This window comes from Danio aesculapii, chromosome 15 (assembly GCF_903798145.1).
Source record: "Danio aesculapii chromosome 15, fDanAes4.1, whole genome shotgun sequence".
In the NCBI taxonomy this organism is placed as follows: domain Eukaryota; kingdom Metazoa; phylum Chordata; class Actinopteri; order Cypriniformes; family Danionidae; genus Danio; species Danio aesculapii.
Genome location: NC_079449.1, coordinates 36,085,462 through 36,112,268, shown reverse-complemented (window position 1 = coordinate 36,112,268; position 26,807 = coordinate 36,085,462). Strand labels below are relative to the sequence as shown.

The following is a 26,807-nucleotide window of genomic DNA, read 5'->3' as shown; positions in this document are numbered from 1 at the left end:
ATGGCTTTCATGAGCTATTTGTCCATTAAGGTGACTTCACATGTCGAATTACCTGGTTAACTTAATTATCAGATCCCGCTGTGAAATTAACCTCTGAATGATGGAGGGTCTAATTTGGCTCTTGTCTCCCTCCACAGGAAATCCCTCTCTCGGAAATCCTGGAAGTGCGGTCGGCGGGTGATTTCTCTCTCGTCCCTGCTGGCACCAGCCCGCATTGCTTTGAGATTATGACGGGTACCATGATCTACTTTGTTGGCGAGGACCCCAACATCACCTCGTCCTCATCATCCAGCATATCCGGCCTGCCCGTCTCTCCCAGCAGCGTTGTGCCTAATAGCGGAGTGGGACGAGAAGTCGCAAGGATGGGAGACGGCTATACGCCAGGCCCTCATGCCAATTATTTTCCAAGATAATCCTCCAGCTGAAGGCCCACCACCTCACCGTAAGTGAGACTGATTCTGGAAGAAGATGAGATACTGTGAACTGCACATAACACAATTCCCACAAACTATACGGGTAATCATAAAAATGTTTTCTTTACTGAATGAAAGGTAATTTTATTATGAGGTGATTGGATTTTAGTTCTGGTTATCGAGTTTATCCATTTGGAAACATAGCTTCAATACTTGCTATGTCTTGTTGGATTTTAAAACAGCTTTATGATTTTAATATCTGAATTTCTCAATATTTTTTCATTATGGCGTAATGCAGGACACCATCTGACAGGAAATTAAATAATAGAAAATAGCCCTGTAGAAACCTCAGTAAAGTCTAGATAGGATACAGCTGCGGATACGCACATCAATATAACATCATTTTGTGACACTGTATAACAATAATTTATATTTTTAGAGTACTGTGATGGTTGGGGTTTAGCGTTGGGCTGAGGGTAGACCTTAATTAAATACAATTTATTGGGTAATTTAATAAATAACATAAATAGTACTTGGTACAATGACTGTTTTTACATCACTGTGAGAGTTGGGTTTAGGTTTAGGGTAGGGGTAGACGTTAATTAAAATAACAATTATTGGGAAATTTAATAAATAACATAAATAATTCTCGTTAACTTTCAACCACAGCTTTATCTGATAGCAACAACATGGAAACTCATGGGTTCAGTCTCCAGTGTGTTTATTTACTTTTAAAATGAAAAACGAAAAAATTTTAATTAATTAATTATTTCATTTAGATTTACTTTTTTAAAATCTGATATTGTTAATGACTCTTTTTTGTTATTTATGCCACATGAATAACCGTATTAAATGCATTTTTTTATTTTGATAATTACATTTCATAAAATTTTTCAGATTAATTTGAAAAATGTATTTATTAAAAAAATTTATTGAAGAATTATATAATTATATAAATTCAAGGCTAGGTAAGTTTATGTAGCACATTTCATACACAATAGTAATTCAAAGTGCTTTACATAAACAAGAATAAAAGAAACAAGGAAATAAAAACAACAAAGAATAAAAAGTATTAAAAACAGATTAAACCGTGTTAAACCGTTTTAAAGGAATGAAAAATATAAGAAAGACATAATATTGCGATCTGTCGGACGTAGCACAGTGCCCATTCAGCAAAAGCACAGCTAAACAGATGTGTTTTCAGTCTTGATTGGAATATGCCTAATGTTGGAGGACATCTGATCATTTCTGGATGCTGATTTCAACGGCGAGGGGCGTAGTAGCTGAAGGCAGATTCACCCTGCTTTGAATTGGAATTTCTATTTTATTTGATCCTAAAGATCTGAGTGATATGTTAAGTTTGTACACTCAAAAAACTGCATCTTGTTCAAACTACCTGATAAAAATGAGCTGAAACAAACAATTGTTGGAAATTCTTTGGCCAATTATTTATTTTATGTTTGGTCCAACTCTAAATTTGCTAAACCATTAAATTTTTAACTAGTGGTTAAAAAAGTATGGAACCATTAACTTAAGCATTTTTGTGTCCAACTACCTGGTTAGGGTGTTTACGTTTGCTTTTGCTTGGGATTGAATTTGGAGAGGGAACTGTTGGACAATGAAAGTAATCTTATGTGTTTAAAGTTAATAGAAAGACTTAGAATCTTCATGTAGAAGATTCTAAGAAGATTTTCAATGTAATGCTTTGAGATTTGAGATTACCACCTATATAGAAGCACCCCATGCTATGAGTGTTGGCAGCTTAATTGGCAAAAATGCAGTTTTTGATTGTTTGTTTGCTCAGTGAGCAATAACTCATCCTAAATTAATTTTGAGATCAGTCTCAATCAACTGTATATGTAACTCAAGAAGACTTCGAAATGTACGACACACAATAGACTTACATGATATTATCAGACCTTTGAGTTAAGTTAAATAAAAATACATATGTAAACTTTTATTGATAACATCATGTTTTCTTTTCGTAGGTGCCTAAACAAATTTATTGGATAGAAATCCTTCCCTCAATTAAATTGAGTTCATCCAATGTATTCAGTGAGCATATCTGTAATGTATTGAGGTCCTATAGGCCATTTAGTGATTTATAGACAAGTAATAATACTTAAAAATCTATTCTGAATGTAACTGGAGCCAGTTTTAAAGACCCGAGGTCAAGGGTGTGATGTGCTCTGATTTTTTTTGTTCTGGTCAGATCCTGGCAGCAGCGTTCTGGATATAAATTACATAAACATTTTTTCTAATTTATCGAAAAAGTTTACTTCTAACTTGACTTATTAAGTTTTATTTTGTTATTTCAGCAGCCATCCCTGTTTGTCACTGACCTTTACTTAAGACTTAATAAGGAAATTCTAAAGCGAGGCTTATAAGGTTATTAATCTGTTTAATTTCAGGCCAGGCATCAGTCAGCATCTCAGTGTCTAACAGCCAGATTCAAGAGAATGTGGTGAGTGAGTGAACTTGACCTTTAAAGCTGTGATACATCACATACTGTGATGATACTAATGACAAAGATGATTATGATTAAGTTGATAATGATTAAAATGATGCACCCAACAGGACATTGGAACGTTCTACCAGATCTTTGCTGATGAGGTTCTGGGCTCTGGACAATTCGGTGTGGTTTATGGAGGTATGCGCATGATATATTGTACACACACATATGCAGCTGAAGTCAAATGATTTGCTTTCCTGTGATTTTTTTTTTTTTTTTTTTTTTTTTTTTTTTTTTTTTTTTTTTTTTTTTAATTATTTTTTTTTATTATACATTTTTTATTATATAAAAATTATTTACAAATATTTCCCAAATTATGTTTAACAGAGCAAATAATTTTTCATTGTATTTCCTATATATATTTTTCTTCTGAAGAAAGTCTTATTTGTTTTATTTTGTCTAGAATAAAAGCAGTTTATTTTTTTTAAACTATTTTAGGTCAATATTTTTAGCCCTCTTAAGCAATATATTTTTTGATTGTCTACAAACAAACCATTATACATTGAATTGCCTAATTACCCTGACTTGCCTAATTAACCCAGAGCCTTTAAAGTTCCTTTAAATGTCACTTTAAACTGAACACTAGTATCTTGAAAAATATCTAGTAAAATATTATGTACTGTAATCATGACAAATATAAATCACTCAGAAATTAGCTATTAAAACTATTATGCTTAGAAATGTGGTGAATTTTTTTTCTTCCTTTAAACAGAAATTGGGGAAAATATAAAGGGGGCTAGTAATACAGGGGTGATAATGATTCTGATTTCTGTCTCTCATCTTTATATCATTTGTGGTTGCTATACTTTAAAAATGTTATATTCTTACTGTGGTAGTTTACAAATAAGCAGTAACACATCTTTTTTTTAAATAGTTTATATTTATGTAGTCTTTATGTCTGATGTTTGAGAAAAATAAGGGTTTACACATTTCTCCTAACCCACAAGTCAAGTTTGGGTCAAAATATGGACAAACCCAATTACTGTTTTATTTACTTTTATAAGTTTTTCATAAGTCCATCATCCATCTGTGCAAGAAAACATACAATCTAATGTAAGTAACGTGATCTTTCGTTAATGTATTGTTTTTAGAAAACATTTTACAAGTAACTTTGTTTCTAATTTTTAGTCCTTGTTCTTGAAAGAAAAAAATGACCAATAAAAAAAGTGCTAAGCCGCATATTAAAATTAATTTGAATACTATTTTGGCTACAGTTGTTACTGGCCAGTTTGTTATTTGCCTAATAAATAGGGCCAGACAGAACCTCCGGACATTTTTTGCTATTTCTGTGGCGAATTTTGTAAAAAAATCTGCAGATTTATGTGGAATGATTTTAGGAGTATCATAACTAAAAACTTAATATATGAAATTAAAAAAACTTTTTAACTTTTATTTAATGTTTACAATCCAAATCCAATTAGATCCATTTATTTGGTAAACAAAGCAAGTCTCTCAAATAATATATCTACTGTGAGGCGAGAGAGCTACCCACTGGGCCACCGCATTGCTGTATGAATAAATTGTATTTAAAAAAAAAAAAAAAAAAAAAAAAAAAAAATATATATATATATATATATATATATATATATATATATATATCACATTTCTTTAAAAGTAGCACATAAAATGTCTTTAAAATGCAGTATTTAAATCTCACTATTAAATAGAAAATGAGGCATATAACTGCAAAAAGGTCCAGTTTTTGAGAAAAAAAGAACCTCCCCTTTCACCTGGCTGGGCCTGGGTTATTTAGTCTTCATATCCCTCACCCCAAATTAGCAACAGCAAGCACCACTGATGATGTTAGACAGCACAAGAACAGATAATTTCCACACAAAAATCCTCATAATTTCCACAATCTTCACAGGAAAACACAGGAAAACTGGCCGGGATGTAGCTGTGAAGGTGATTGACAAGCTTCGCTTCCCCACCAAGCAGGAAAGTCAACTGAGGAATGAAGTGGCCATACTGCAGGTGACCAGCAGGGGGCGATTAAGAACCATCAGCGATTAAATCTGCACACATGCATAGAGCTGTGCTGCTAATGAGTGCCATTGTATTGACCGAATGATAATGAACACATTTAACACAATTAAACGTGCTGTGTGGCCTCTCATTGTGTGGGGACCTAACACGAGGTCATGAATGCCAATAAGCAACAATGTGATTCACTCAACCGCATCCTTTTCTCCTTCTCTTAGAGCCTACGACATTTGGGCATAGTTAATCTGGAGTGCATGTTTGAGACACCGGAGAAGGTGTTTGTGGTAATGGAGAAACTTCATGGTGATATGCTTGAGATGATTCTGTCCAGTGAGAAAGGAAGACTTCCCGAGAGGCTCACCAAGTTCCTTATAACGCAGGTCTGTATTGTGGTTAGTGTGTAAAGAGTGCTTCTTAAGAGCTTTTCAGACTGAAAGCTCTAAACATAATTATATAAGCATTAATGCATACTATTAGTCTGTTTAGTCTAAGCATGCACAGCAGTTGTCTTCCTCATATTATAGTAATTTATAGACTAGTAAATAATATAGTGTTTTTGAAGCATGCTATAGTAAAGTGTTACATTTTCTTTGTTAATAAATGCTACAGCATACTATAGAGCATAGGTCTCGAACTCGTTTCCTGGAGTGCTGAAGCTCTGCACAGTTTTGCTTCAACCCAAATCAAACACAGTTGATGCAACCAATCAAGGAGTTCAAGACTACTAGATACTATTAAGCAGCTGTGTGAGTTGGAGCTGGTTGGACCTAAACTATGCAGAGCTGCTTCCCTTCAGGAATTAAGTTTGAGACCATTCCTATAGAGAACTGAAAATAAATAAATACATTTTTACTACAGCAACTGAGCTGTTGTTGCATTAGATCAACTATAGAATTGCCATAGCAGACTGGTTCAATTACTTAACCCTTATGTAGTGTTGGAGATGTTTTTATCCACTCTGAGGTAATTTTGAGTCTTAATTTGGCCATAACTTTTTCTGTGTTTCAGCTAGTGGAATGGTTTTTGGTGACAAATCTTATTCTGACACATATTTTGAAAAATAATAAAAAAAAACAAAAAACAAATTCTCTATCCTTTTGTTATGTTAGTAATGAAAGCATCCACTAAATTAAACTGCTGTAAAAATGCATCAGCTAAATTTTCTTTTTAATTGTTTTTGGTTTGCATAAATCTGTTAATCAACCTCAGTCCTGATCAAAACTACTAAATTTCTTAGAAAATTACAGGATTTTAACTCATAATTCATAAGTGATGTCAGTGATTTGGTAAAAAAAAAAACACACACACAAAATGACATTTTCGATATAAAAAGTAATTATTTTTGCGCTATTAACTTCTATTATAACCACATTTTTTGAATACTAAGTAATGGCACCATGTAATCATGCATTTTTTATTGTTGGTGGTTTTCCTTGTTGGGAAGAAGTCAAATTTGTAATTTTTACTGTTAATCATCAGTTGGCATCATTAACCCTTTAGATAGGCCTGTGCAAAAAAAAAAAAAGCTTAATTTCTGGATTTTATATGGATTATAACAGCAAATTAAAGTGTGTGTATTTGTATTTGTGAGTGTGAAAGAGCGTGCTCACACTATGTACAGTTGCCTTGAACAGGGCCGAAGCATGCTTGCCCCTCCTCCTGTCTCCCCGATGACCCACACTCGCATTGCATTCAAGCCTGAGCACTCTTACGTCATCGATGATGCGCTGTTCAGTAAGAAGCACTCTCGCTCAGCACAGTGGATATTTCTTAATTATATCGTTTTAGTCGTTTAGGATGCGGTGACACGCAGTCAAATATTTAGCCGAACAGATTAGCCACTTTTAACATTCAAACAATCATAAAGTCCTTGTGCTGCAGGAATTGGGAGGTTTGCTAAAGGCGCAGCTGTATTGCAGTGAGGGATTTGCGTCTTTAATAATCTATGACAGTTTGCGTTCATTGAACAAGGATGAATAATAAATCCATATGAAACAGTCCCTTAAAAGTCACGTCTTGCTTTCAGTTTCGGGCTCAGGCATGCTTTGCTCACACTAAGCTTACCGCGCCAAAGCCCAAGTGAACCGTGCTCTGGCACACCTCTTCCAACCAGGCCAGGGTCAGCAAACTGAACCACGCCTGAGCCCAATTCAGAGCACTCACACGTCTCAAATGATCCGGGAAATGGGCCTGTGCACAGTTCGGATAGCATAGGGTGAGTGCGCCCTAAAAGTGACCTTTGTGTGCCTACCTTGATGCGTCAAAATCAAACTATACTTGTCAGCTCTCTGAACTACTGAGTAAACATGGAGTAAACAAAAACAGTGTATTTATTCATCATCGAATGTGGTTATAATGGAAGTCAATGTTGTAAAAACAGCCACCAACAGTAAATTAGGGAGAAAAAATTGAAATCTAACAATGCATCAAAGCCAATGTTGTTACTAGTCCAGTCCACAACTACTTTTTAAATTGAAAATGTCATTTTGTGTGTTTTTTTTTTTCACTAAATCAGCGACATCATTTGTGAATTTGACAATCAAAAAGTTAAAATCCTGTCATTTTTAAAAACATTTAGTAGTTTTGATCAGGACTGAGGTTGATTAACAGATTTATGCAAAAAAGAAAAAAAAATATCTGATGCATTTTTACAGCAGTTTAATTCAGTGAACGTTTTCATCCCGGACTTAACAAAAGGGTAATAAATTTGAACTGTGCACAAGGGTTAACTATGGTATGGTTCAAAAACACTTATTTGTGTATTATTAGAGATGGCAAAAGTACACACATCCTTTACTCAAGTAGAAGTACAGATACTTATGTTTAAAATGAGGTTGGTAAAAGTTGAAGTACTGACTACACTTTTGTACTCGAGTAAAAGCAAAGTATGGCCTGAAATATGTACTTAAGTAAAGTATTCATTAGAAAGTATTCATTACAGTACCTGTTTTAGTTACACGGCAGTAACTACACCCCACATCATGTATATATCTACAGAAAATAACTTGCATCACTAATTTTTTGGTAAAAATTCAGTTGCCAATTTTCAGCTGAAAACTAGCCACTACCACTCTACAATATTGTCCAACATCACTGCTCAAAAAGTTGCCCAATGTATCATTACCTGGACTCAAAACATAACTTTTACAGCTGTTAAGAGCAACAGCTTCCATACTAAATACAGTAGCCTAAAATAACCCAATGTAAAACTAAAGTGCCTTTCCCTGTACATTATCAACAACAATATAGACTTTATTATATTGTTATTATGTTATTACTATTTAAATCAAATATTTAAACACATTACCATTGAAGAAGCACTTAACAAATGAGGTTAACAAGAAATCTTTGAGCGTGTCATTCCTAATTAGTCAATTCATTTATAAATGAGTCATTTTGAGCGAATCTGAATGAACAATTCAGTGACAAAGATAGAGATTTGGCACCACCCGATGGACATTTTGGTTAAATTTAATGTAGCCGTCTGTTGAAATAAGAGGTTACAATATAGGATAGAATCAGCTCATTATCCCTCAAAACACTGAAAACTTTTATATAAGTTTTTTGAGATGAGAAGTAGGCTAATTGAAATAAATTTATAATTTTGGTTCACTAAAGCATGCATATATATTACACAAGCTAATGAAAATAGCTGACCCCCCTATAGTCAATGTATAATTCACACACTGACTACAGTGTAAATAATACACGTTAAAACTATAAAACTGTATAAATTCTGTTGGGAAAAAAGGAAATAAATCTCAGTGCATAAAGTATTCATAAAGTATTCCATTGCTTTAGTAACCAACTAACTGTACATACGTTGACAAAATAGCACATGATTGTTAACTTTTTTTTGCACGGTATTAGACTGAAAGTACATTAAAACGACAGTAACGAGCCAAATTTTAAAATGCAAGGAGTAGAAAGTATAGATATTTATGCAAAAATGTAAAGAGTAAAAGTAAAAAGTTGTCAGAAAAATAAACAGTGGAGTAAAGTACTGATACCAGAAAAATCTACTTAAGTACAGCAACAAATTATTTGTATGTTGTTACTTCCCATCTCTGTGTATTATAAAGTATTTTTTTTTCAAGTGGGTTTATGGTTTTCCTAAAACACAATTTACACATGTTGGTGTTGTTTAAATGACATATACCTTTCTTTAGGTTCAAGGAGAAATGTATAAAAATAACCTGCTCGCACACATCCGGATAATAGTAGCGAACATACCATATTCCAAGTGTTTAAATGGAATGTAATGCATTATTCATCTTGAACTTGACCGTTTGTCTTTATGCATGACTGCTCTTTGAAGAAACTCTGTTAGTACCAGAATTCACTCTGACTTTCCCTTAATTTTCCACTGTTGTGATAATTAAAGAGTAATAAAACATGAAACTAAATACTAGAAATAATTTTCAAAAAGTACTTGTGTACTTTAGTTCCTTCACTGAGTTGAGAATCTACAGAACAGAACTCATCTTGTCAGAATGACAGTTGACAGATAGCTTGCTGTTGTGTCAGCAGACTTTGTTTCCTCAGAGGTCACTTTTCTATGTATCTTCATTTCTCAGAACTTGTGTGCTGTTTTTGAGTGAGTCAGACTCAACTCTGGTGTTAATAGAGTCTTAAGAACGTGCAGTCATGTGCAAAGATAAACAGTCAAGGTCAGGATTTTAATTACAGAATACACTAAATTTAGGGTTGTTTTTCACTAAACCTTAATACATTATCAACCACAGAACGCTTGGAATCTATTTCACATCAAATTAGATTATTCATACTTTTACATATTCATTGCCATAAAGTAGTTTTTGATTACAGAACACTTTTTAATTGTTGAAAAACAAAAATGTAAACCATTTCAAAACGATGAATCAACTTTAAATTTTGAGCTGAACTATTCCTTTAAGCCACAGGTGTCAAGCTCAGTTCCCGGAAGGCTGCAACTCTGCACAGTTTAGTTTCAACCCTACACACCTTAAACACACCTGATGAAACTAATTGTGTGCTTTAAGTTGCAGTCACACTGGACTTTTCTCCCCATAGACTTCCCATAGACCTAAATGCTGCAGGACTGTGGCCCTCCAGAAATTGAGTTTGACACCCCTGCTTTAAACCATCACGAAATATAAACATCCCTAGATGGAGTTCATGGGGGAAGCAATCTCAGATTGCTAACCCTAAACTTTCCTCTCTCCCGATACTTCCTCTAGCACCTGTGGGGGATCTCAAGGTGCTCCCAGTCAAGCTAAAATACATAGTATTTTATCCAGCAGCTCCTGGGTCTTCCTCAGGCCCTCTAATTAGTGGGACAAGCACGAAACACCTCCCCATGTATGTGTCTAAAACAGATGCCTAAATGCTGGTTTATACTTTTGCGTCGAGTGATCGTCATGAAACACAGAGCCTGCCTTGCGCATAGCCGTGCATTTATACTTCTGTTTGTGTTGCTCTGCAATAACATTTCCGAAATGCTAGCTGGCAGTAGGTTTTTATGTTCCCCTGTGTCGAATTTCTTCGCGGATGCTTTGTTTTTTCTGAACGCTACCTTAATGTAAAAGTAGCTAAAATTCGCTCATTCAGAGGTAGGAACCAGCAGATGTGCGACAATTTTAATCATAGGGTAGACACAAAACAAAAGTTTTCATGTGGAGCTTCTTCTTCTTTAAGCGATACTTGTGAACACTCGCTCCATCGGGCTTGCCGCTCTCGGCACCACCCACACTCATCACAGCTACTAAGCTGACAAATCACAGAGCTAGCATTATGCGTAATGCGACGTATAGTTACATTTTTTTTTTGAGAGGTGCGCATCAGCCACGGAAAGGGCTAAACAAACACAGCATCAGTCTTGACCCACCTCAACTGGTTTCACTTGATGTGGAGAAGCCTTTCGATGTCTTCTCTGAGCTCTGAGACCATCAGGTGGTCATGAGTTGACAGCTCTTCCCCTCTCTTTACCCAATTGTCCAAAATATGGAGTCAGAGATTAAAGGAAATGAACCAAACCCAATCATTGACCTCTGTCCTCGGATGTCCTAGTGGCATGTGCACTGATGGATATCCTTGTCCTCAAATAAGGTATTCATTCACAAGTTCACACTTACAGATGTTTTAAGAATAAAGCGTATTTGGCATGCTGTCCAGGGAGAGGGCTCTGAGCTTGGGGAAGACACCCCAACTCGTGTTATTCCCCTTATCAGGAAAGAAAGAGACATTGGTGCTCGAGTGAAGTGAAGTGTCTAGCCCGGCCCCAGAACGCTCTGCCCGGGTAAATAATGTTTAAGAGGTGAGGTGTTAGGGTGATGGAGGGATGCTAAAGTCATGAGATAATGCAGGTAGGACAACTTTTGGTATTTATAGGGGTTTGGTCTAATGCTGATTGGATAATAGAATGATTGTCAATGATGTATTAGAATTGAAACATCTGTGTATGCTCCTTCTGAAATTTGTTTATGGAACATCACTTATGGATAATCTGTGATAAACACAGAAATCTGACAACAGAACATCACTCATATTAATATTGGAGAGGCTGTTCCTCCAAAACTGCCTCCTCTTACCATGAGCAACTGTAGAGTAGAAGAGAGTCTAGCACTTTTCAAATTTCAGATAGGTTTCAATGAGTTTTATATTGTGTTGGAGATGAGCCAGACTCTAGTAAGTTCTGTTCAATCTCCTGCAAAAGCTGTGCCTCCCCCTCAAATTGATATTCCATGTCTAAAGAGTCAGTTTTTGTGTCCCAAGATTGGGTCATTGTGGCCCTGGCCTTTGACCAAGGTGCGAATTACAGGAGGGTTTGGGTGGATTGATGCCCCAGTTAACGCTTGATCCCCCCTAAAGAATGTTAAAACAATATTTATGTGTGGGTCAGCCCTTTAATAGTGTAGATATAGATAGTTTTCTCTGATCTGCATCTTAAATAATAATATTAATAATTAAAATAATAATGTAAATATACATTTTACCACCCTTATAACGCTATACCATTGTGAGTGCATAATCACGCCAATCAGTCTGTGAGAAAAAATGTATTCAACAGTCTGAAACTGGCAGCTCTAGAGCATAGTGTTCAAAGTGTTCAAATAACCCTTTTATAGTAAAATGGCTGTTTGTATCTCAGTATAGCCTAAAAATAAAGTCAAATTAGATGCATAGTTTGTATACTTAAACCTAAAGTAACCTCTGTAATAGTTAATCAGAGGTTACTGTAGGTCAGGATACACAAAATATCCCTCAGAACACTGAAAACAATAAATAAATCCATGAAATTGATTGAATGAAGCATGTATTACACATGGAACATTACTTAAAATCTGCACCCAGCCTTTGACCACCTTCTACAGGTAGTGGGTCCACACTAGGATGCTCCCAAGTACCTTATTTTGGACTGTGCCTTCCCAGGTTCCATAGGGAAAGACCAAATCCATAAGGATCTATTTCTGAAGGACAAAATCAAATCATGCCATACATATTTTTTTGTTCTTACTCCATGTATGCATCTCAACAAGGAAGAAAAGAGGACCACAACATTAGTTTTTTGCCAAACTGTTTGCTTAAATTTGTTCTTATAAAACTCCCTACCCCCCAAGATGATGAACAATTAACACAAACATCCCATCAGAATCCATTCTGCTTAAATGAGCACACACAAATACACATAGAGATAACAAAATGGCAAAACAGTAAAAGGCTCTTCACACTTCAAATAAAAAATCCTGCATTATATTGTATTATATTTCACACTGCTCACGGATCATTTGATTTACCAAAGGTTAATAATTAATACTGTGTATTCATAAACTGCTCCTTCAACCTTGTTTAACATCCTTATTTGAATATTTGCAGTATCGGTCAGATTAATTGATTGAATGAAAGCAGCATGTGACCACTTTACAAACAGGCTCTAGCATCATGAATCCTGATATCATATATTACCGAATATATCGTCATTACCAGACCTTGCCAGCTAGTTAAGACACTTCACTCTAGTTGTCGCAGTTTCTGTCATCATTTGACATTTTCAAATACTCAAACATACTGCTTGTGTAATGTGCAGTGTTTCCATTACTGTACAAAGCATGTTGATATGAGGTACATGATTCGTAAATATAGATCAATATCATTTTAACACCGCACTGCTTCATGCTTTTCATGTTTCATGTTTAAGAGCAGGTTTTTAGATTGATGATAACATCTGCATGGAATAAGTTTAACAGTCATCAGCATCTTAAATCCTTGTAAGTTCTTAATATTTAGATGAAAAATATTTGTTCATTTGTGTAGTTATATATTTTTTTATGTGTAGAAAGTACATTTGACGTTATTCTTTCTTCTTGCTGCCGTTCTCAGTCTCAAAGTATTTTTTTCTTTTTTGAATGTCTTGACAACAATATCGTTGAGTTTTTCTTTTATTATTTCATCAAATAAGATTGAAAAAAAAAATGGTTGTACTCTCCCATTCACTGCACTTTAAGTTAACTATGAGGACTTCTGCTGCTGAGAAACCCAGAAATGTGAAAAGGGTCCATAACGAAAAGGGTCCATACTAAACTTAATTTTCAAGAGTTCATGCTTAGGTGATGATTTTAAACAAGGCCAGGGCCCCGTCCCGTTCGCAGGTCAAGAGGGGAGAGGGTGGAGCATTTAAGCACGGGCAATATGGGCGATTGCCCTGGGCAGCATCTTGCAAGGGGTGGCATGGAGACAAACCGCCCCGCGCCACACAAAAACTCCAACTGGCCCGGCAATGACCAGAGCATGTGGTGTTCTTGCTGTGGGTCAACAGTGGTAACCATTAGGTCGCCATACCACTCAATCTAGGTAAAGAGGGGAGGGGAAGGGGAGGAAAGGTGGTTTCTTCCAGACGACGATGGTAGTGTAATGATCCTCTCGAAATTAGTTTATAAAAAACTTAACTTATAGAATATTTGGTTTTGAATTGGTAACATATTTTTGCACTGTTATCTTTTGTTTCACTGTAGATTTTGGCTGCTCTGAGGCACCTTCACTTCAAAAACATAGTGCACTGCGACCTCAAACCTGAGAATGTGCTGTTGGCATCAGCGGATCCTTTCCCACAGGTCAGTTTTAATTGATCAACACTCTGAAATGATGCACATATAAAAGCATGCTTAATTTCTTTGTTACTTAATGCAAGGTTGTACTTCTCTTTTTTTACCCTTGGTTGGTTCCTGTCACTTAACACTGCTACCCACTCTCGTTGAATATTTATAGGTGAAACTTTGTGACTTTGGTTTTGCTCGCATCATTGGAGAAAAGTCTTTCCGCCGTTCTGTCGTTGGCACGCCGGCTTACTTGGCCCCCGAAGTTCTCCTGAACCAGGGTTACAATCGCTCTCTGGACATGTGGTCTGTCGGAGTGATAATGTATGTCAGTCTGAGCGGGACGTTCCCCTTCAACGAGGATGAGGACATCAATGATCAGATCCACAATGCTGCTTTCATGTACCCGCCGAACCCTTGGAAACAGATCTCTCCTGACGGTACAAACACTTGACAGTAAATTAAAGACAAGTTTTTCATTTGATGTACATTGAAATATACGATAAAATTGAGAACCTGCTCATATGAGAAGTTGAATAGAGAACACCAGTGTGGCTGTTCCTGTAAATTACTTCATAACAAAAAGAAATTCGATGCGTTAAAAGCAGGCTGAATGTTGAGTCGCTACATCCGCCTTTGATTTTCTGTCCACTGCTGTAAATCATTTAGCTTCAATCGATGCAGATTCTGTTTGTGTGATCTCTCCGTTTCTCCATAGCTACCGACCTCATCAATAACCTGCTCCAAGTGAAGATGAGAAAGCGCTATAGTGTGGATAAGAGTCTCAGTCATGCCTATCTGCAGGTAATGCCAATATCACATCCATATGCATGCTATTAATGTCTCGTTTCTGTAAACAGAGTACCACATATGACTTTCTCAGGATATTTTTCTCTGTCTAAAAAATTATAAAAAAACATTTTATTTCAGGAGACTTAATTACATTTAATGGCTATTTTATTTGATATACTTTGCTTGCACTCGGCTTGACCTCCTATTGCCTTTAGGACTTTTTTAATTCTTCATGGCATAGAATGATCTGAGCTATACACTATCTGACAAGTCTTGTTGCCTATCCAAGTTTTAGGAACAACAAATAATAACTCGACTTCTAGTTGATCATTTGGTGTCATAAGTGGCTTATATGAAAGGCAAAGGCCTCTAAATTACGCTTATTTTACATAATTAAAATATAATTATGTAATTATGTATTGCATAATTAAAACGACATGCCTCGATTTTCAATTATTAATTAAGACATTAAGGTCTGACTTTGCTTAGACAAAAGTCTTGCCACTTAACAGAAATAATGTACAGTATAGATTATAAAGTCATGGTGAAGTGGAAAAATAATTAATATTGTATCTGACTCCCATGAGCCAGGAGGACTGCATCCATACTTCTCTGCAATGACTCAAATAACTTATTAATAAAGTCATCTGGAATGACTTGCAGGACTTCCAGTATTCTTCAAGTTTGTTTGGATTAATCTACAATGTTTCCTGCTTCATTTTACCCCAGACATGCTCAATAATGTTCATGTCAAGTGATTGGGCTGGCCAATCCTGAAGTACCTTGACCTTCTTAGCTTTCAGGAACTTTAATGTAGAGGCTAAAGAATGAGAAGGAGCACTATCCTGCTGAAGAATTCCCACTCCTGTGGTTTGTAATGTAATGGGCAGCACAAATGTCTTGATACCTCAGGCTGTTGATGTTGCCATCCACTCTGCAGATGTCTCGCACGCCTATACTGAATGTAACCATGTCCATGTGGGTGCCAGTAAGTCTTCTGCAGAATTTGTGATGATTGGGACGCAGTTCAATAGATGATTCATCGGAAAAACCCACCTTCTACCACTTTTCAAAATGATCAACCAGTCAAGTTATTTTTTTTAAAGATGTAATGTTCTTAGATTGGTCTTAAAAGATTTTGGTCCATATTTACATGACAGCATCACAAAGTTGCTGCAGATTCTCTGGCTGTAATGACATTCTGGCACCAGAATGACGATATAAAATTTTCCACATTCAAAATGCTCTACTAGATTAAAATATCTTGACTGTGGAAGTCATGTGAGTTTAGTGAGCTCACTGTCATGTTCAAGAAACCAGTTTAAGATGATTTTAGCTTTGTGGGATAGTTTTTTACCTGCTGGAAGTAGTCATAACTAGTCATAATGGGATTGGCAAGGCTAACAACAATACTCAGGTTGACTGTGGTGTTTAAACAATATTTAATTGATTTTAAAAGTCCAAGTGTGTGCCAGGACAATACTACACCATTACACCACTAGCAGCTTGAATTGTTGATACAAAGCATTGAGGAGGAATGCTTTCATATTAGAAAGTCTTGTTCATATTACATGATTTTTGTTTGTAACGACAGTTGCTGTGTCAGATGGGATTGGGATTTGGTCGAGATGAAATCTTTGTGTCATGGGTAACAAATATGTCAGACTACAAGTTGCATTGAGATCATTTATCGAATAATGTCTATGACATAAATTCTGTTATCAAGAAGGCACACAAAATATAAATGTATCTGTAATTATCTGATTTGGTAGTTTACATGGTACTTCCAGTACTCATTCACTAGGCTGCAAAAGTGCCTCAGCTATCATTTACCAAACATTTATCTTTTTGTTCAGTCATGGTAGTTTCCTGATGACATGTATTTCTAGTACTGTTGCCATGATTCCACAAAGCTTTCTTCAATTTCACAGACATAGCCCTCTTTCTTTTGATTTTCCATTTTTAAAAGCTGTGTGTGGGAAAGATTATGTTGAAACATGTCAAGGATGATGGGGGGAAAAAAACATGCTAGACTTTCTGCGATAACGTCATAAAAACTGTAGACATGCCATCGGTTGTCATGAACTGACACACTTCATGAGCTGAAATGATTGAATTTTGCATCCCTACACTCATTTGTTATGTTGCAAATCCGCATGACACCCTACATAAAGTAAATTGTACACAAATCAGTGGGGAAAAAAATTTAATCTGAACTGGGTTCAATGCTGACCCTACTACTATATAGAAAAGTAGCATAAAAATTGAGATTCATGAAAATAGACTTTATTTCCATTATTGTTGTTCAATTTTGCTGGGCTTGTGGTGTATCCGGTGTATCACCAGTGTGCCTTTCTTCTTCAAATGATGAGAGGTTATTTGAGTTATTGCTTTCTTTCTGTCAACTGAACCAGTCTGGTCATTCTCTTATGACCTCTGGTATCAACAAGAAATTTTCACCCACAAAGAACTGCCACTTGCTGGACATTTTCTCTTTTTCTCACCATTTTCTGTAAGCCCATGAGATGGTTGAGTGTGAAAATACTCAGCAGTTATTGAAAAACTTAAACCAGCTTGTCTGGCATGAACTATCCCACTTTCAAAGTAACTTACATCCTCCTACTTCTTCATTCTGATGCTGTGTTTGACCTACACAAGATCATCTTGACCATGTCTGACATCTGATTAGATATTTGCTTACAAACAGCTAAATAGATGTACCTAATAAAATGGCCAGTGAGTATTAAAAATGATGGCTGTACTGTTAAAATCTGAGGATATTCATCTCAGAAATTATGAACTTCATTTTCTAAGACCATATCTTGTGTGTTTCTAGGGAAAGCTAATAAAAATATATTGCCCTGCTGTAATCTCCTCTGCATGCTTATTGTTTGACATGCTGAACTGCACATTGTGAGCAGGGTGTGAGACATAATTCTTATCATTCATTTGTTTTCATTCGTGACATTACATGCCTTCCCCCATCAACATCATGTTGAACCCAATATGCTTTATACACATATTCTAGAAGAAAAGAATAAAAGTACAACCTTCAGTGAAATCTTTGGACAACATACGCCTTTAAATATAGATGGATACGGATACTATTACATTGTAATACATTATTATAAACACTGTCACAGTTATTATTAAGAATTGAAAGTGAAGGATGGCAAAATGGATAATCTAGATAAAGATAAGGCTATTATATTCATAGGAAATTGGTCCGTAATTACATTAAAAGCTCCTCGTATTAAATATGAAAAATGACAAATGTAGAAAAACAACTCCTAAGATGAAAAAAAAAATCAGGTATGGATTTGCAGGACAATAGAGTTTTATGTCTGAAGACCAAAATGCATTACGACCATATAAGCTCCCGAAGTGAAGTGCTTTTAGACACCACAAACAAAATGAATCATCATTAGCCGTGGCGTCCTCTTGTCTTTATCCTCTTATTCTCTCTCTCAATTTCTTTCCATTTGCTGTTTCAGGATTACCAGACCTGGCTGGACCTGCGAGAGCTGGAGTCAAAGCTCGGGGAGCGTTATATAACCCACGAGAGTGATGACAGCCGCTGGCAGCAGTATGCTCGAGACCACACGCTGCCGTACCCCCCTCACCTGGTGCCCCCGCCACCTGCATCCGACGACGAGGATGGCAATGAGGACGCCGACATGCAGGGCCTGACAGAGCGGGTTAGCATCCTATGAAGAAGAAAGAAACCAGAGGAATGAAGAGTTACCTGCCAGAACTTTAGAAATTTCTAAGTGTAGGAAGTGTATTCATGAGGCCCTCTGTGAAAACAAAACAAAACATGGTTTCGGTTGTGTTTTTGGTGGCTGACAGCAGGCCCTCTGAACTCTGACTTTCTTCAGCTAGAGGAATGTGTTTCTGAGACGCACATATTAAAGTTGAACGCCTTTGGATCCCAACATTGACCTTCACATTGTTGATGGCTAATTGTAAGTGAATGACAAAATGAAACTGTACGAAATGCACAAGTTTTAAAGAAAACCCTAATTTAATTAGTTTGGATTTGGGTTCACCAATTTTAAGTCTTTTTAAGGTGCTTTCGCATTTACCAGTGTTTATCAGTTGTTGTTTTTTTTCGGGAGAGGATGATATCCAGTCATTTCAGAAGGAATCTGTGCCAGGCGAAAGATTCATCTTGCAATTTAAGGGGCCTTTTACACAACAATGTCAAACCAGCCAAAACAGGAAACATTTGATATGATTTGCCTGTTTGTTTACAGGACAAGGTGATTTATTTTTTTTTTATTTTATTTATTTTTTTTTTTTCCAGAACTGAAAATGCATGAAGTGGAAAGTTTTTGCAAATGACAGTCAAGTCATGTACGTGTAAACACCTGAGAACAAAAAGTCCTTGAAAGCGCCTTTACATGCGTACATAGTACTGTAGTTGTTTAGGCAGGCCCGTAGCCAGGAGGGGTTTGGGTGGTTCGAAAGACCCACCCCTCACAGACAAAGTTCCAGAATTTGCCCCATACATGAGTTCATTTGTCCTATTTTGACTGCTATGCCATCATAAATAGTGGAAATAACCCATCTAAAGGTTTTAAGACCAAGTGGAATCTTCTGTTGGCTGTCGCTTCAGTGTGACTTCAGCTAATCAGTTTTGGCCAGTGCACTCAATTATCTTTCATAAATCCAGCTGTGCAAAAAAAAAAACATATGATCTGATGTAAGTGAAGTTATTTTTCGCTACTGTATTGTTTTTAAATAGAGAAAATATTTTACAAGTAACTTTTATTCTAAATCTTGGCCCTTATTCTTGAAACAAAAAAAGACCCATGAAAAGGTGTGAAGCACCAAAAGCAGCCATTTGGCTATTGTGGTTAACCATGAATTTCCAAATGTGCTTTTTTTTTTTTGCTTATGATGACCATCCGACAATCTATTTCTGCTAAAATATTATATAAAACCTTACTAAAATGCAGTATTTAAATCTTATAATTAAATAGTAGCCTAAATGAGACCTATTAACGCAAAAAGGTCCAATTTTTGAGAAAAAAAGAACCACCCCTTTCTGCGGGCTAGCTATGGGCCTTTTAGGGGAGTATAGATTAAAGGCAAGCTCAAACATTCAGAGACAACCATGTGGCTGACTATGTGGTAGTGTTGCTCAAGTGTTTTCAATTGCTTGATCAGCAAAGTGTGTATTTAATTCACAGTACAACCAAACGTGGAGACACACACTGCAAATTATACGTAGAGATGAGCACCAAGCGGCTATCAACACATCGTCACTTCCCTACAGGTACTGCAGGAACAGCACCAAATACAAGCTTGGCATATGTATGTGTTTTGGGCCATTTTTGTGAATATGTGTAAAAGCAGATCATTTTGAAAATTACTTGCAGATGTAAAACTTTTCTTAAAAAGTGAGGGAAAACTTTTCCATTATTGGCTAGATCACTGTCATGTAAATGCAGCCTTAGCTTTTATAGAATTATGTAACCTTCATTTTACCAGGTAATTCAATTGAGAACCAGTTCTCTTTTACAATCTGACCTGGCCAAGAGGCAACATAAAAAGCAGATGTGAAGCAGCAGGGACACAATACGATACTTTCACAGATGCAGATAATAACATAAAAAACCAAGGAAAAACTACAAACAAGCACAGTGATCTTGTACTATTATTAACTGGATTAAATATTTAACAGAATTGCTGTGTTCACTAACAGAACAGTGCTCGGTTTAAAAGTGACTACAGTGTGACCTGTGCTGTACTATTGACAATGACAATGTTTTGCCCATGAAAATTTTATGCGAACTTTACATTGGGGAAAAGATCCCACATTTTTAAAAGCTGGGCTATTTTTAACATGGCACGGCAATTTAAAAGTGACTAAGTAGAAGTTGGTTTTTATGGTCTAAAGTTCTACATCTACTATAATATTGTAAGGGCTGTTTTAATTTTGTGAGCAGATATGGCAGATATTCTCTTTGAGATGCATTATAGTACAGTTATAATGCTATTTAATTGACGCTTTGAAGGCAAAACAAATCTCTGCATTCCTGTTTTTATTGTATTAATAAGATATGATATTCAATATTGCACAAGCGCTGTTTTCCGAAGAAATAGTGATTGATAGTGGTACACATTAACACATAAACACTATATTGTGTTATTTATGTTTCACTGAATGTAGTTCCAGTGAAGAACAGTAGTACAGCTCAGAGCAAATCAAGTGAGCCAATGATTCAATATTCCATTCATAAAGGCAGTTACTTCTTTAAAAAACAATAAAAATGAATCAGCCATTTTGAACGAATCGTTTGAATTCAAGACAGGCTCATTCTGATTACGTACCCCATATACATTTCTGGACAGAGCAAAATACGTACCAGGAGCTATGTTTTTTTTTTTTTTTTTGCCGTTTTTTGCGAATCCACCAGTTGCCGCTATGTATGCTTTTTGAGATCTCAAATTTCTCTTGCGAGTGCCATTTGCGCCTGCTGTTCTCACGTAAATCCACCAGAGGACACTGTCGACTTACTGACCAACCAACCGACAGATCACCCCACCCTCTCCCTTCCGTAACCCCAACCAATAGTGTTTTAAAAAGCACAGATTGGCCAATGTAGTGTCACATTTTTATTATCCAAAACAGACCTAAACCAGCAAATATACCATCATAAAAGCACACTTAACAAACTATCATTTGCTTATTACCAAAAGAGTCTAAAAATATCAAGGTCAGTTTTTCCCACGCTCTTAGTCCAAACTGCTAATGAGATATTGCAACATTTACTGAATATCTTCAGCATTTTTGGTTTCGAAAACCTGTAGTTTCGACAGCAATCTGTGAGATCTGTTTGATGTGAGGTCAAAAAACTTCCACTAGTAGATTTTGCTACAGTTGCTTCTGCAGTTCATGAGAATTCAGCGTATTGTCTAGCAGAGAGATCTGTTTGTGTGAAAGTGACTGTTGTGTGAGCTTTGATTCATACATTGCTTTGGACATTTCTTTTCCCACAAAATCATTATTAATTGACCATTATGACTCATCCCATATTTGTTGTACACAAAAGACTGATATCAAGCTGGGAGTCACCACCACCTTTAGTTTCAGATCAACTTTTTACATATTACTGAGAATCTTTTAATAATACAACTGGAAAGAAACCTCTCACATACTGGTGTTTTCCAGTATCTTGTCATCTGTTTTCCCTGCAGTTGCATCTGACTTCGCTTCTGCGAATGGATGATTTATTTGTTCTGAGGACTGATAAATGCTCCTTGTCCTTATCGTCCCATACTGTCTAAAAGGACAAAATGAGTGCACAAAGACTACCTAGACTGTTCTCTGATCAGCTATTGTTCAACTGATCTCCGCTAGTACTAGTCGCACTGGATGTGTAATCTTACTCCTGACCCTAGACCTGAGCATTAGGCTGCATGTCACTGAGAATTAGGTTTGCTTGAGACTTATTGCTATGAAGGACTATTTTGTACACATGTAACCTTAGAAATTATGTAGTTTTGGAAAGGAATGTCAAGAGAATTTCCATCAGTATAATAAACATGGTGATAAATAACTCTTTACTGAATCTGATTCTTGGAGTCAAGTTTCTGACTTGTTTTCAGAAATACGCTAGCTAGCAAAGATCAGGAATGATTGGAAAACATACAAATACATGGTGATTTTCTTCCATGGTTTGTTCAATTCGATTCATCTTTACTTCTATAGCACTTTTACAATGTAGATTGTGTCAAAGCAGCTTAACATAGAAGTTCTAGTAAATTGAAACTGTGTCTCTCCATTTTTCAGAGTTGAAGTTTAATTTAGTTCAGATCAGTGTGGTTTAATTTTCACTGCTGAAAGTCCATACACTAAAGAGAAAATCCATCAATGCGCAACTCCACAAGTCCCAAACCAAGAAAGCCAGTGGCGAGAAACAAACTTTGACAAAAGTGAAGGGAAAAAACCTTGAGAGAAACCAGGCTCAGTTGTGCGCGACCATTTCTCCTCTGGCCATACTTCTTGTGCTCAGCTGCAATCGAGGCACCAGGGAGAGTGAGAACGATGGACGTTCATCATGGAGAAGCTGAGGGTGTGAGTTGGTCACCAGCGGGTGTTCAGGTTGGCCCATGGGGTCAGTGAGGAGACTCGTCTGCCACTGGGGTGTTGATGATGGGGATGGTTTCAAGATTGTCCATTCAAATTTAATGTAACCCTTTGTTTTCTTGTTAAAGTGGCTTGAGAAAGTCAACATACTGTTATACTACATAAACTTATTATTCTTCTGTCTTCTTTTTCTACTTAGACTATTTAAAGAACGCATCTCCTCATTGACCATTAATACTACAACTATTAAACTAACTCCAAACCTCCAAACTATACTGAATTATGTTGCTATATCTTTTCCAACTGATCCGACTTACAGTTTCCAAAAACTGTCTTGGCAAATTTTCTTGGCAAAAAAAGTGCCATTGACTTAACATTGGACCGAACTTTGTGACCCCATAACTTTGCGCTAGACTGTCATACCGACTTAAGGTTGACCTCACTTAAATCAGACTACCAATCTGCCAATTACTGATTACCTTTCAACTTACTAGCCACACCGTAGCAATCCCTTACGGCATCCTACCAACTGTCCCATAGACTTTCATTGTAAAAAAACTGCAATTGACTTTACATTAGACATACTAACAAAATACCAATTCATACTAACAATATACTAATCCATACTAGAAACATACTAACATGCTAATCATACTATAAACATGCTAATCAAACTAGAAACTAACTAGAAATGCTAACAAACATGCTAATCGTACTCGCAACATGCTAATTCATATCATATACATAGTAGCAACATGCTAATTCATACTAAATATATGCTAACATGCTAGTTTATACAACAAACATGCTAGCAACATGCTAATTCATTCTAAATTCATGCTAACATGCTAGTATATGTTAGAAACATGCTAGCAACATGCTAATTCATACTAAATTTCATGCTAACATGCTAGTTTATAATAGAAACATGTTAATTCATACTAGAACCATGCTAATTTATGTTAGGGACATGTTAGCAACATGCCAATCTATACTAGAAACATCCGTACCCATATGTAGTTATATCTGTTTCAAACTTCTTAAACTTCTTCAATTATTTAAACTTTAAAACTACTTCAAACTTTCAGACTAGGCTTTCTCAAGCCAAAGCCTTCTGTCTTCAAACTTTACTTTTCTAGTTTGTTTTATTGTTAACACCAACTGAAATTAAATAGTGTAAATTATTCAAATTTTGTTTAAATGTACATACTGTCATCCAACAATGCAAACTTTGGTAAGCAAATTAAGTCAAAGGCAGATTCTGCTTGACTATTCAGCATTGTACTCCACTGTGTTATAAATGTTTTTTGCTTATGATTGTTAATAGCTTTTTATTGCAATAAGTTATAGTTTAAAAAAGTTATACTGCATTAGTTCATACGATTTAGAGTAATGTTTTCTATTTATTTTGAAATGCTATTAAATAAATTAGGAAATTACCCATGGCAACATTAAATGTAATATAGTTTGGTATGTTTACCTTCGGCTCACAGCTCTCAATGCTATTGGTTTTTGGCCATTTTTATGAAAAAGTTTGGGTACCCCTGCTCTAGAGACAATCTCATTTAATATGACTTGTTTTGATGACAGAATCTGTGAGCACAGAACATAATTTCAGCTTGTCTAGTTTATGAAAAGAAATAAAGAAGTAGAGTTTGCATCCACAATGATGTTCAGAATTGTGCTGTCGGGATAATTATTGCCGGAAGCATAACATGGCCACAATCAGCTTGTGTCACTCAAACAGTGCATCCAGAACCAGAATCTATATATCTGCTTTTGGTCATCAATGTGATGCACCAGCAATCTTGATTTCTTCTAATAAAAAATGGTTCAATCTTGATGATCTTGGGTCCATTGTTGGTAATAGTGTGCAGTTACTATGATGAGCCAGATGGGTCATCGACTACAGAGGCTTTAACACTGGATCTACCAGAATTCACTCAAAAATAACTTTTACTGTTTGTTAAAAATGACTTCTTTACAATGAGTTTTTTTGCAACCCAGGCGAAAACATACCGCTACATACATTTCTGAAGCACACCAAAAATGTCCCAGGATGTAAGTTTTTTTGCAGCTTTTGCGAATCCATCAGAGACCACTGTGTATGCTTTTAAACTGGCAACTTGTCCAGCACATGTTTTTACGCAGAGGATGCCGTTCCAGCTGCAACTCATCTCTGGGAAACATCCATACACACTCGTACACTACTGACAATTTACCTACCCAATTCACCTGTACCGCATGTCTTTGGACTGTGGTTCAAACCGGAGCACCCGGAAGAAACCCACGCGAACGCAGGGAAAACACGCACACTCCACACAGAAACACCAACTGACCAGGCCGAGGCTCGAACCAGCGACCTTCTTGCTGTAAGGCAACAGCACTACCTTCTGTGCCTCTGTGTCGCACCCAACCAATAGTGTTTTCAAAAGCACTGATTGACCAGCGCCCACCCACTTTTCTAAACGTAACCAACAGTGTTTAAAAAGCAATCCATAAAAAGAAAAGTCCTCGTGGCAGCCTGATTTTTATCATGTTTTCAGATTTTACCATGTTTACCCTGTTATTTGCTTGTTTGTTTTATATTTTGCGTTTATTTGAGTCTTACCCGCTTTCTGAAATCGTTTTTTGCCAGACTCGAACCCCGTCATCATGATCAACTCCTCTATGCAATTTAAGTCTGCCAGCATGGCGAGCTTCTGTAAGCAGTCAGCTGGTAAGCATGAAGAGGAACAGCGTCATACCGCCACATAGCATTTGTTTTAAAGACGAAATGCAGCCATACGTACTTCTGGCTACATAATTTGCATCTCCAGAAATGTATATAGGGGAAATTTTCAGAATGAGCCTATGTTGTTTTTTTAGGGGGATAACTTAATTGTTTTATGTTTATTCCACTTAAATTTGTTAACTTAATTCCTTGATGTTGTCCCAACACAATCAAGCATTTTTTTACAGTATTCTGTAACTACTGGAATGTCATTTTGACCATTCACCAAACTGAATTTTTGTGAAGTCATTACATTTGATGCTTTCATTGCGATTTTAGAATTAAGCTTTGAATGTCTGTCATCATATTTATGATGTCATTCTTAAAATATGACCTTTTTTGCAGTATACTATAGACTAAAATTTTGTTCAAGTTACTAGACCACCCCCCAAGGTGCATATCTGGCACGTGGGAGAGCAAAAATTTTACATTGCAGTTAAATTTTGAATTTATGTTTTTCGCTATAAGAAAGTTATGTTTTTGTTATCAGAAAGTTGCTAGGCAACAGAGTCACACCTATTCAAATGCTGAAATGCATGTGGTTAGTTTGACTGTTATGGCCATTCAAGATAGAAATACTCAGAACAATTTTGTGATTATTTAATGAAATAATGTTAGAATAAAATATACACACATTTGGGAAAAGTCAGAGTACTATAGTTAAATGGGTTTATTTTAGTTATTAAATTGTAAAATTACTGCCTTGGTAGTTCTAGTGTCTAGTGCAGACAGAAGTCTGTGGTGAACTGTGTTGTGACACATTGCCCTGGTCACCACTGCTGTAGCTGCTGGTGATTTGTTGTGCTGTGGCCCTGCAGTTGCTATAAACATTGATGAACCTTTTCTGCATATAAACTTATGACTAAATCAACTTTTCATTTTTCTGATGGTTTCAGAGCTACAAAAGTTTCGGTTTCTACATAGTAAAAAATGATCAAGAAATCAAAAGTTTTATATTTGGCCTGACAGTTAGGGAAAAACCACAGATATGAACTATTTCTCCAGAAACTGCTCTGTACTCTAGTAACCAGTTAGCCAGTGAAATAAACAAAACTGAAAATCACAATGTAATAAGCAATTACGTTACTTCAAAAAAGTGACCAGTTGCCACGGAACGCTGAAATGTTATGTTGACTTAATTTCATTAACTAAAATAATTTACTTA

General features: G+C 36.2%; 1 protein-coding gene across 1 annotated transcript; it reads left to right on the top strand.

The window, feature by feature from the left end:
- prkd2 (protein kinase D2) lies at positions 1-22,339 on the top strand. Its single transcript, XM_056473104.1, is given in 11 exon segments — positions 1-30; positions 138-358; positions 360-442; positions 2,825-2,877; positions 2,991-3,063; positions 4,793-4,899; positions 5,127-5,288; positions 13,899-13,997; positions 14,152-14,419; positions 14,698-14,783; positions 18,266-22,339. Coding segments are annotated over 11 exon segments (1,401 nt in total). The 3' UTR covers positions 18,485-22,339.
- The last annotated feature ends 4,468 nt before the right edge of the window (positions 22,340-26,807 follow it).